The 12,945-nt window shown below is 37.0% G+C and overlaps 1 protein-coding gene across 2 annotated transcripts in view; it reads right to left on the minus strand.

Annotated features, from left to right (window-relative positions):
• SYTL1 (synaptotagmin like 1) overlaps positions 1-12,945 on the minus strand; it is a 1,083,808-nt gene that overhangs the window by 450,148 nt on the left and 620,715 nt on the right. For both annotated transcript variants that reach the window (XM_044084360.1, XM_044084368.1), the window contains one exon: positions 11,328-11,430. In XM_044084360.1, coding sequence (XP_043940295.1) covers positions 11,328-11,430 — 103 coding nt within the window. The remainder of the gene's footprint in view (positions 1-11,327; positions 11,431-12,945) is intronic.

Here is a 12,945-nt window from a genome sequence, read left to right on the forward strand (position 1 = left end):
TATGTCCCTGTGTAGCCTATAAATATCCTTACACACTAATTTCTCAAAACTAGAATTACTAGGATGAGAAATTGGAACATAGGAGCTTTTTTTACATAATGGTTTGTTCTCTAAACAACCCATATTTTCCACTTTGTTGTCAAAGAGGATAGCCAAGTTTAATTTACGACAATATAACTTGACTTGTTTAATATTGTCGAATAAATCACTACGGACAGTGGGTATAAACTTCATACCTTTGCTCATAACATTAATAAACTGTTCATCAACCTCCACGTCAGTGTAATTATAGACATTGAAACCTTCATAACTAGTAAGAGTGTATGAATGAGTATGTGAAGTTTTGGGATTGCTCTGCAATGTCTCAGCATTGACAATAGGCTGAACAGATGAAGGTGTCAATGTGGGGTACTCAGCTAAAGATAGTCTGTCCCCTTTAATATCACTGACTCTGGTGTGGGGGTCATGTGTTATTTTCTGTGTCTGTTCCATTGTCTGTTGAGGTTCCTGGGGAAAGGTGGTTGATCCCTCTGAAAATTTCTTTCTTTACTTTCTTTACTAAAACCCCTGTGTATAGATCTAGAGGGATTAGTAGTTAACCCTTCCTCATTTACTTTTTCCTTGGGCCAAATATAAGCCCTATTGGTACTATACAATTCTAAATCTCTACTCAACTTCTTACTTTTTCTATCAAAAATGCTGTGGGCCTTGCTGTCAGCTAGATAGAATTGTTTCTTAAACAAATCCTTCCAGGTGTCAAACTCAGCATGACTGGTAATGGTCTCATACATACTCTCCAATTCATCTGCCAACATAACACATTTCTCTTGTTGATACTTAAGAAGAAGTTGCATATAAGCACATCCAAAGTTGTCAAATAATCCATTGAATTCATTCATAACATCTTGATTATAAGGAATGCCCAATGGCAGTTTAAAAAATCTTAAGCCTTTAGGCACTACATTAATTTTCAAACAGTTATTTAGGTAGCTCATATCTATTTTAGAATTTTTAAATGCAATAAGTCTCTTACGAAATCAAAAATCAATTCTTTTAGTGAACTATAAACATAATCTTTATTGGTATAATGACCTTTCTTACCAAAATCAAAGTCATCATGTTTATCATTCAAAAACTGCTCCATAAGTTCTCTTTCATTAGCAGTTGTAGATACTTTGTAAAAATTATGTCTATTCTGCTCGCACAACCGTGGCAGAAAATGTCCTGAAGTCCTGATTCGGCTAGAAATAATATGATGCACAGTACCTTTATTAGCATTCCCCAGCTTCTGCTGTTTACTTTCGTAATGTTTGCTTGTATAACTTTAGGCCTGGCACCAGCGTTCAGCTTCGTCTAGCCCGTACAATGCTGAAGTCAAAAGTAAAGTTATGTACTGCTTTATCTTAGATTAGATAGTTGTATTGTCTGATGTATTGCTCATTGATACATTTTATTAGTCATGACAGGCATACATTTTAATATATTGGTATTTTTATCTTTGTGCATGTGATGGTTTTTCATTTGCCATGCATATATTGCATTTAGTGATTCTGCATTTGCATTAGTATGTCAAGTGTGATGTTTACCTTTAAAAGTTTTGGCGGACTTTTTTACTGACTGACTCACTATGACTATTTAAATCAGGATATGTGCATATTTTAAATGGTTCTGAAGAAGACTGGGGTGTTCCAGTTGAAAGCGCTAAACTGTGGAATAAAGGATTGTATTTTACTCTCTGGTGTACGAGCTCCATTGGTGTTTTCTGTTTCCATTTTATACTTCATAGTTGGTGACAGTTTGATTTTTTACTGGTTGCAGCCTTATGATGGATCAGGAAGACACATCCGGTGCTTTATTGTCTCGGGAAGAGTTTATAGGTTTACGAGCTGAAGTTTCAGCCGTGCAAAGTGAGTTGAAGAAATTATTTGAATTGGTTAACAATTTAGCATCCAACAACACTAAATCGTGCCATTTATCAGGTCTTCGTGATGTGATTGATACAAACGGGAGTGTATCCTCGTCCAAAGGTGAGGGGGAGGTAGCTCCTATCATTCGGATCGCCCAGAACATTGGTGAACGTGAGCGTGAACGTGCACACATGAGGAGAGATCCATCCATGCCCGAACGAGGGTTTCCTGAAGCGCTCCGGACGACCGAAGATGTGGTACACACAACAAATGGCGTTATTGATTTACCTGATGCCTGTGTTATCTCCGACGCTTCCCCAAAGGATTCACCTTTGGACGAGGATACACTCCCGTTTGTATCAATCACATCACGAAGACCTGATAAATGGCACGATTTAGTGTTGTTGGATGCTAAATTGTTAACCAATTCAAATAATTTCTTCAACTCACTTTGCACGGCTGAAACTTCAGCTCGTAAACCTATAAACTCTTCCCGAGACAATAAAGCACCGGATGTGTCTTCCTGATCCATCATAAGGCTGCAACCAGTAAAAAATCAAACTGTCACCAACTATGAAAAGATGAATGTTACCAGAAAACACCAAGTGAAGCTCGTACACCAGAGAGTAAAATACAATCCTTTATTCCACAGTTTAGCGCTTTCAACTGGAACACCCCAGTCTTCTTCAGAACCATTTAAAATATGCACATATCCTGATTTAAATAGTCATAGTGAGTCAGTCAGTAAAAAAGTCCGCCAAAACTTTTAAAGGTAAACATCACACTTGACATACTAATGCAAATGCAGAATCACTAAATGCAATATATGCATGGCAAATGAAAAACCATCACATGCACAAAGATAAAAATACCAATATATTAAAATGTATGCCTGTCATGACTAATAAAATGTATCAATGAGCAATACATCAGACAATACAACTATCTAATCTAAGATAAAGCAGTACATAACTTTACTTTTGACTTCAGCATTGTACGGGCTAGACGAGAAGCTGAACGTACTGGTGCCAGGCCTAAAGTTATACAAGCAAGCAAACATTACGAAAGTAAACAGCAGAAGCTGGGGAATGCTAATAAAGGTACTGTGCATCATATTATTTCTAGCCCGAATCAGGACTTCAGGACATTTTCTCGCCACGGTTGTGCCGAGCAGAATAGACATAATTTTTACAAAGTATCTACAACTGCTAACGAAAGAGAACTTATGGAGCAGTTTTTGAATGATAAACATGATGACTTTGATTTTGGTAAGAAAGGTCATTATACCAATAAAGATTATGTTTATAGTTCACTAAAAGAATTGATTTTTGATTTCGGTAAGAGACTTATTGCATTTAAAAATTCTAAAATAGATATGAGCTATCTAAATAACTGTTTGAAAATTAATGTAGTGCCTAAAGGCTTAAGATTTTTTAAACTGCCATTGGGCATTCCTTATAATCAAGATGTTATGAATGAATTCAATGGATTATTTGACAACTTTGGATGTGCTTATATGCAACTTCTTCTTAAGTATCAACAAGAGAAATGTGTTATGTTGGCAGATGAATTGGAGAGTATGTATGAGACCATTACCAGTCATGCTGAGTTTGACACCTGGAAGGATTTGTTTAAGAAACAATTCTATCTAGCTGACAGCAAGGCCCACAGCATTTTTGATAGAAAAAGTAAGAAGTTGAGTAGAGATTTAGAATTGTATAGTACCAATAGGGCTTATATTTGGCCCAAGGAAAAAGTAAATGAGGAAGGGTTAACTACTAATCCCTCTAGATCTATACACAGGGTTTTAGTAAAGAAAGTAAAGAAAGAAATTTTCAGAGGGATCAACCACCTTTCCCCAGGAACCTCAACAGACAATGGAACAGACACAGAAAATAACACATGACCCCCACACCAGAGTCAGTGATATTAAAGGGGGCAGACTATCTTTAGCTGAGTACCCCACATTGACACCTTCATCTGTTCAGCCTATTGTCAATGCTGAGACATTGCAGAGCAATCCCAAAACTTCACATACTCATTAATACACTCTTACTAGTTATGAAGGTTTCAATGTCTATAATTACACTGACGTGGAGGTTGATGAACAGTTTATTAATGTTATGAGCAAAGGTATGAAGTTTATACCCACTGTCCGTAGTGATTTATTCGACAATATTAAACAAGTCAAGTTATATTGTCGTAAATTAAACTTGGCTATCCTCTTTGACAACAAAGTGGAAAATATGGGTTGTTTAGAGAACAAACCATTGTGTAAAAAAAGCTCCTATGTTCCAAATTCTCATCCAAATATTTCTAGTTTTGAGAAATTAGTGTGTAAGGATATTTATAGGCTACACAGGGACATAAGGAACAAACACAATTTATATTATGATTCTCAGTCGAATCTAACACATTTAGAGAGAGAATGTTTAAATAAAGTGATACACAACAAAGAGGTTCGCATCATGAAACCCGACAAAGGTGGAGGGATAGTTGTTTTCCAGACTGACATCTACAATTCTAGTATATACGATATATTACATCAGACTGACACTTATGAATGTATTTCTATCAATCAGATCAACATAGGACATAGACGCATTGATCTGGCTATTGAAGAATATTTAATAGACAATAGGATCACGAATGAGACGTACATGTTTCTGAAAAATGATTACCCGGTGTTGGCCAAAATTGTGGGGATACCTAAGATACACAAATGCTTAGATAAACCCCCTTTCAGACCTATCATCTCAGGGTCTAAGTCTAAAACATTCAATATTGGTAGATGGATAGATCACCAGCTCAAACACATTTATGGAGCCATCCCACACATCATGAAAGACTCTTGGAGTTTTTTAGGGAAGTTAACTAAGGACAACTGGAAATCTGATCTTACCCTCCTAACCATAGATGTAGTGGATCTTTTCTCAAGCATACCAAAAGATGACGGTTTGGAACATTTCTCCAACAGCTTGAGGAAATATTCAGGTTTAAGTTGGGATAAGGTGTCCTTATTATGCGACATGATGGGCCTAGTGCTGGAACACAACTACATTGTATTTCAAGATGCATACTTTAAACAAATCAAGGGGGTTGCTATGGGAGCTTCTTGCGCTCCCATCTTTGCAAACCTTGTGATGTTGGATTTGGAGGAAGAAGTACTTTTCAAAAGTAATTTTTATACTGATATAAAATTTTATGCAAGATATTTGGACGACATCTTTATTCTATGACAGGCCTCCATTGAGAGACTGCAAGAATTTATGTCCTTTATTAACAATTCCTCCCAATTCTTAAAATTCACTCATAGTACTAGTGCAACAAACATTCCCTACTTGGATGTTATGATTGGACTTGAGCACAACGGTTTTACTTCTAAGATTTACCGGAAGCCAACTTTCTCGAATGACTATTTATATTTTTCCTGCAATCATCCACCACATGTTTTCAAAAATATAGTCAAGGGGCAGTGCATTCGTGCGGCCAGGATGTCATCCACTGAATCTGTTATGAGATTAGAACTTGATGTTATTAAAAATTTATTTCTCAATCGTGGATATCTGACCAACATGCTTTTAGATGTTATAAGCTATGTACAGAAGGAATGGGGAAACAAATATCCTCCATTATTGGGCAATTTTGTAGTTAGTTTGAAAGGTGAAGATAATGAACCTAAACTGTTTGGTAGGGCATGTGTATTGACCTACACCCCACATACTAATTTCATCCAGGATATTTTATGCCAACATTGGGATATTATTACAGCTACTAACCTGGACCAAATTGTGGGATTTACACCCAAATTTGTATATAAGACGGGCATTAATCTCAAAAGAATTTTGGAGAAGGCTAGTAACCATCTTGACAAATTAGATGTATATAAGGGAACCAGGAAATGTGGAAGATGTAAGCAGTGTAACCACATCAATGAAGACAGTCTTATTCAATTAAAAGATATGAACCATTCGTGTATAAAGACCAGAACAGGGAATTGCAACACCAGTCAGGTGATCTATTTGGCTTCCTGTACATCATGCCCCGCTTATTATATTGGCAAAACTGAAAGATGTTTAAAAAAGCATATTTATGAACATTATTATCGTATCCAGAAAAAGGATACTAAAAACGCTCTATTTAGACATATCAATGATCATGGGGGAGAGCATCTATTTCGTTTTGCCATTATAGACCAATTAAAGAGTTCATTATTTGGAGGTAATTGGAAGATGCGTTTAGCCGCAATGGAGAGTAAGTGGCAGATTATATTAGATGCCACGAGACCCCCTGGATTGAATGATTTCATTAGCATCAAACCTTTTCTGGTACTATCCCAATAGTCTTGGTCCATAGCATTTTTATATATTCTGACATTTGTGTTATTTAGCTCATATATTGGTACGAATTGCATAGTATTGTTCTTGTTTATGTATTTGGACCTTTTTATAATAGTTTCAGTACTTTTCAGTATAGTTTTTATTATGTACTGCTTTATCTTAGATTAGATAGTTGTATTGTCTGATGTATTGCTCATTGATACATTTTATTAGTCATGACAGGCATACATTTTAATATATTGGTATTTTTATCTTTGTGCATGTGATGGTTTTTCATTTGCCATGCATATATTGCATTTAGTGATTCTGCATTTGCATTAGTATGTCAAGTGTGATGTATACCTTTAAAAGTTTTGGCGGACTTTTTTACTGACTGACTCACTATGACTATTTAAATCAGGATATGTGCATATTTTAAATGGTTCTGAAGAAGACTGGGGTGTTCCAGTTGAAAGCGCTAAACTGTGGAATAAAGGATTGTATTTTACTCTCTCATGTATGAGCTTCACTTGGTGTTTTCTGGTTCCATTCATCTTTTCATAGTTGGTGATACTTTAACCTTTGTCAGCCCCTCTAAATAATTTCTATTATTTCTTAACCATATCTCTTTCTTTCTCACTTCAACCCTATTTTTAAACTCCATTTTCATTTTATCCCATTTACTAAGTATAACTTCTGAAGATGTTCTGTCTTCCCTAATAACAATTTCCACTACCCACTCCTTAAATTCCAATCTTTTTAACAGGTACGTGGGAAAGTACCGGTGTCTGATTTTACTTCAGTACCCTACATTTTTATCTTTGCTGTTATTAGTGTATAATCTGAAATAGTTATTGGATGTGTATCAAAGCTCTCAATTAAATGCACATGTTCCTGTGAAATATAATTTCTATCTAGTGTAGCCCAGTTACTGAAAACCTTTGGGAATAAGATGTAAATTCTGTCCAGGTTCCTAATACTGAATTCACATCTGACAAACCAAATATTTTCATAAGCTTCTTCAGAAATCTGCCCTTTTTTGTATATTTTCCCTTGCAAGTCCCCCTGATACATCTTCACTACTGCAAATCAAGTTCCAGTTCCCATGTATAAATATTCCCTACTGAAAGCTGACTATGTCTCTAAAAAAATTCTTAAGCTCCATAATAATAGTTTTCTGACGAATATAAATAAATGTCATTGGAATTCTCCTCCCCGTGCCAATAGCCTCTTACTACCATAAATCTATAACTTTTGTCTTTTTATGTTCATTTATCCCTATTAGATCCTCAAGCAATTAGTATAATTACTCCCCTTTTCCTCTGTCCCTGATATTCTGCTGAATATCCATCCTGAAATCCTATCTTTGTCAAATTCACAGGCTTGTTTCTTTCCAAATGTGTCTCCTGCAGCATTGCCTGAATAGCCTAAAATCAGGACAGTGAGTCCAAATGAACATTTATGCAAGTTCTACACTCAAGAAGAAGAAAAAAATGTGTGTTGGGGGGCCCTATAGTTTGAAAACCACCCATGTCCCAAGGTACACTTAATCCACCACTACCAGTACTCAGTGGCTTTCACTATTAATGTCAGCCCAGATTGCCCACAAATCCAACTATCCTTAGAGATTTCTCAAATGTAAACTTACTACAGCTAGCTGATAATCTAAAGCAATTTATGGGGCACATCCCCTCCATGACCCAGTAACCAATAGCACTGAATTTATAGAGTTACTATTGATACCTTGGTGCCTGGCCAGAAGCCATCCATCCCAACGTAATACAAATACAATGCCAAGTTTAGAAGCAACTTCTACTGTGAAACCTTAATATAAATAAGCTATATAAGAAGAGAAAAAAAACTGTGCTTAGAAATAAACCAAAAACCCAGCACTGCAAAAGTTAGAAACAAAATGAAATCTGTAACTGTGAACTGAAAACTGACACATTTGATGTCAAGGTTGAAGTAAAGGGACTTTTGCTATTCAGGCTTGCAGATGATAGCAAATTTGGAGCTAACATCAACTCTCTGGAGGACTTTGGGGAATAAGATGTAAATTCTGTCCAGGTTCCTAATACTGAATTCACATCTGACAAACCAAATATTTTCATAAGCGTCTTCAGAAATCTGCCTTCTTTTGTATATTTTCCCTTAAAGTCCCTCTGATACATCCTCACTACTGCAAATCAAGTTCCAGTTCCCACGTATAAATATTCCCTGCTGAAAGCTGATTATGTCTCTAAAAAATTTCTTAAGCTCCATAATAATAGTTTTCTGTGGAATATAAATAAATGCCATTGGAATTCTCCTCTCCATGCCAATAGCCTCTTACTACCGTAAATCTATAACTTTTGTCTCTTTATGCTCGTCTATCACTATTAGATCCTCTAGCAATTAGTATAATTACTCCCCTTTTCCTCTGTCCCTGATATTCTGCTGAATATCCATCCTGAAATCCTATCTTTGTCAAATTCACTCCTCTCTGGAGGACTTCCAGATCCTACAAGAGAGTCTAACATATGCAAAGCAATGGTGCTAAACCATGGCTTGAAGCTAAATGCTATCATATCCACTGGAAAACAGAGACATCCATGCATCTACCACATAAATGACACTCTCCTCAAAGCTGATTTTTTTTATATGGTTATTGTAGACCCGGGAACTTTTGTAGGCGATGAACTATCATTTGATAGCCATACATTTATTGTCATTAGAAAATCATTCAACCTAGCCAGGTGAATTACCAAAGGTATGTCTTTTAGTTATGGTGTTATCTCTCACTTCTCCTTCTGTATAAGGCACGTAATAGGCTATAATGTTTCTGTTGGCAGGTACCTGTTGAAACATCCCCCGGCCAACATTTCTTATTAAGAAATTCAAATACTTGAGTTTCATGAGCTATGCAATGCCTCACAGCTCTACCTCTCTTTTCTGTCTCATACTAACTTACAGGGTGACCTCTACCTAGCCTACAAGGCCTCAAATAGCATAGTATTGCATGATGTCCTACGTTTTCACAATCTGTAACACCATGAATGCTGATATAAGAGAACTAAAATACTACTGTAGCATAAACAGAAACTGCCAGGTGATAAACACCTCTCCCAAATAAGTCCCCCCTTCTGGAATAGACTTTTCCTTCATATTTAACAAAGTAGCTTCATAAACCTCTTCAGGTACTACCTAAATGATTGGATGAGTAACTATAAATTCACCCCACATATTGTCTCACAGTCACATATGGACAGTTTTGGCAAGAAATGGGCACTGCATTGACTAGCCCACCAATGATCTACTTGATCAACTGTCTATTATTTATTTACTTATTTATTTATTGCATTTGTTTACCGGGATAGTCCACTGGGCCTGAAATGAGCCCATTTTCAGTGGAGGTCTGGGGAGAAAAACTCTACATTTAATTTCGTACAAAGAAGATTATACACAACAATACATGTATAGAAGACAGTAGTAGCACATTAAATCTATTAATAAACCCATGAACCTATAATCCTTTTTATTCAGGGAGCAAACATGGCCAAAAACAGTCAGTAGTTTGGTTACAGTCTCTTGAAAGAGCCAGAAACAACTGGATCAGTCAAAGGACTGCTAAGTAGATGGAAAGTCCTCGATTCCTCTCACCTCCCTAAGTAAATATAACCAAATCAGAGGGAACATCATCTCTAGGTCAACATTTGGGATGCCCTACTGTGAACAGAATGTAATGCAGACAGGCTGAACAAAACCATCGCTATGTATTCTGGCTGGTGTCCTGTGCTGTTTCCAGATACTGTGACCCTAAACACTAAGCCAAAGACAAAAAAAGTCCTTTACACCAGTACTGCACTATGGCTTAATTGGCACCTGCTGGTAGTGCTCCCTAATGCACTGCACTGCACACTGGGAGGCTGCCCCCTTTGCCCCACCTAGCTAAGCCTCTGATACTGAATACTAGAGTGGCCGTATTACCTGACTGCTGAGAAAATATGAAAATATCAGGCACATATGCATGGTGGGAGTAAGAAAACAGCCATGACTTGGAGTTATAAAAAAGAAATATCTTTTCTGCATTACTTCTATCAGCTGCTTATGGTTTTGTGTGCATGTGTGTGTGTAAACATAATGTAAAATGGTAAAGTTTATGAGTTTTTTTTCTGTTGCATTGGATGTGGAGCTTTCTACTCCCTTTGGCCTGTTGCCATGTTACAATGACAGTGTGAAAGTAGGAAACAGGTTCTTAGGTGAGCTCTTGATAGTGTTTCCTAAAATAGAGACACAGGTAATAGGCAGACCATAGAAGTAAGCAGTACAGGACTTGTGTTTCTACTTGTAAACAAGTAGCAATGCTTTCACTAATGCATGGAATCAAATGCTTGAGCACACATGTCTAGTTTTGAAACTAATGAAAATGTTAGGAGGGGGAGCAGTCAGTTCTTTAACTCTAAATCATGATCATCCACATAACACAGCTGTATAAGAATAACAGCAGATATTCGCAGACAACGGGGAGGATCCAAAGCCTAATACCTTTTACAATACAAAGAACAGAGAAGACAAAGCAATGGTTTTGGGAAAAACATGTACACATTTCCCTAATTTCACATTTCTCTCTGACATACAAGGCACGGTCCTGCTTTATATCTTATAACACTGGCAGTATTTATTGCAGTACTGCAAGGTTACATAAAACGTTTTTGAAAAATATGTTAAAGCATTACTTTATTTCACAAGGCAGAGTATACAATTGTGAGAAACATTTGGATTTACACCCTAACATTTTCCTGTTTGCTGTCAAACCCTAATTTCACTGCCCCACGTCTAGCAGCACTTAATACTTTTGTCAGGTCACTTTCTCATATACATACTTTGTGTGCTACTTTGATTTGACTCATTGGTTACACAATGATGCATTTTTTTGCAATGTGTTTGTTTATACGTGTACCCATATAAGCAGTAAATGAACACTTTACATGTATATACATGGCTGAGATCTGCATAGGTATGTTATTCAGAGTTACAAATACAAACACAAGGTGTGACTATATTTATACTTTAGCATTGCTAGACAACATCACAAAACTGCATCAGCACTCTCTGGTCTTACCTCTCATTTTTCTCAGAAGCACTACTTGAAAGGGGTGAATGCTTGCCCAATGCTATATTTTCAGCATCTTCCAGTATATCAGAGTCTGACCCTACTGTGTCACCTAGAAGAAATATTCAAAGTTTAAAAACCCCATGTATCTTTTTTTTTTTTAATCTCAAAGGCAGTAATAACATTACAGTTTATGGTATAAAGGACATCCAAACCAAAGGATAAATAGGTCACACAGATAAACCATTCAGTAAAAACTGCAGAACAAAATCAACCAAGCTAGGGCTTTCACTATCTGATACCTTAGACCTCCTGTAATGGAGGCCCATGGGATACATGCAAATGACCCCTTAAGGACATCAAGTGTTTCATGTCCATAAGGGGTCATTTGCATATATCCCATCCACTGTCCTATACAGGATAGAAAGGACAATGAGAGGCTTTGAATTACTGTAGGATATGTAAGCCTATAGGCCTTGTTCAAAACCTAAATAGGGCCCTTTGCCTGTAGGACAGCAAGGGAGGGTCACACGTAAAGTAGCACCCCTGTAGAATATGTCAGAATATGGGTAAGAGGCAGGTATAAATAGAAGCCACCTACTTGCAGAACAGAGCCACCCTCTGTACAGGACAGGAAGGTGGATGAGAAATTTGGACAACTATAGAGTATGTTAGGCTATGAAGGGATACATGTCTATAGGATAAAAAGGGAGGGCCACATGTTATATGTAAAGTAACATTCCCTTTAGGCTGTACATGCAGTGGGAAGCTCAGTTTTAGCCTCTAGTTTACACATTCCACACAATGAAGGAGAGAGAGAATGGTTGGCATTAGAGATAACTGGTGTTAGGTGCATAACAAGCAGGCAATCAAATTATCAGTCAGTTTCATTAACTCTTAGGAGAGAAGACAGTCAAGAATAAACATCAACTCTGTACATAAATAAGTAAATCAGAGCAAGACTAAATTCCATACTATCCTAAGATACAGAGATTCAATGTTTGGTTACCCTGTGGGAAGCTACATTAAAAATAAACAGGAAAAGAACAGAACCCAAAGCACATTCTAAGATAGTACTGATAAGACCACTGGAATTGGATACAAATTATTATGTTCCCCAGAGGACAGGAATAGTACCATTCTTTCGGTCACTGATGAGAATTCCTTACACTATTATAACATGAAGATAAGGTCGAGGAAAGCAACATTAATGGCTTTCCCAAGACACAGAAACGTTTTCAAAATCAGGGTCTAGGAGTACTGACTCCAAATGAAAACCCCATCCATGCTGAAGGGCCAAACTCTGAAAAATCACCTCAGCATGAAAAAGTAATCCACACTGAGCAGCACAACACTGAAATTATTTCAGTGCTTATGAGCTCAGTTCTGAAGCAGGCTCAGTGCCAACAGCCTGACTCTTAAATGGTACCCATCAAGAAAGACGTTCTCAGTGCCAGGCTAATTACTGCTGAATCAACAACAGAGATGGGTATCAATAGTTTAGGCACCAAACTTAGGGTCTAGAAGACATTAAATCTTGGAGTCAAGAATGAAGTCTATGAGATGAATTACACTGAAGACCTCAACACATACCTCTCACCTGTCCAGATTTTTGCTTCAAAATTTT

This window comes from Protopterus annectens, chromosome 1.part1 (assembly GCF_019279795.1).
Source record: "Protopterus annectens isolate FY-2018-M chromosome 1.part1, PAN1.0, whole genome shotgun sequence".
NCBI classification, from domain to species: Eukaryota; Metazoa; Chordata; order Ceratodontiformes; family Protopteridae; genus Protopterus; species Protopterus annectens.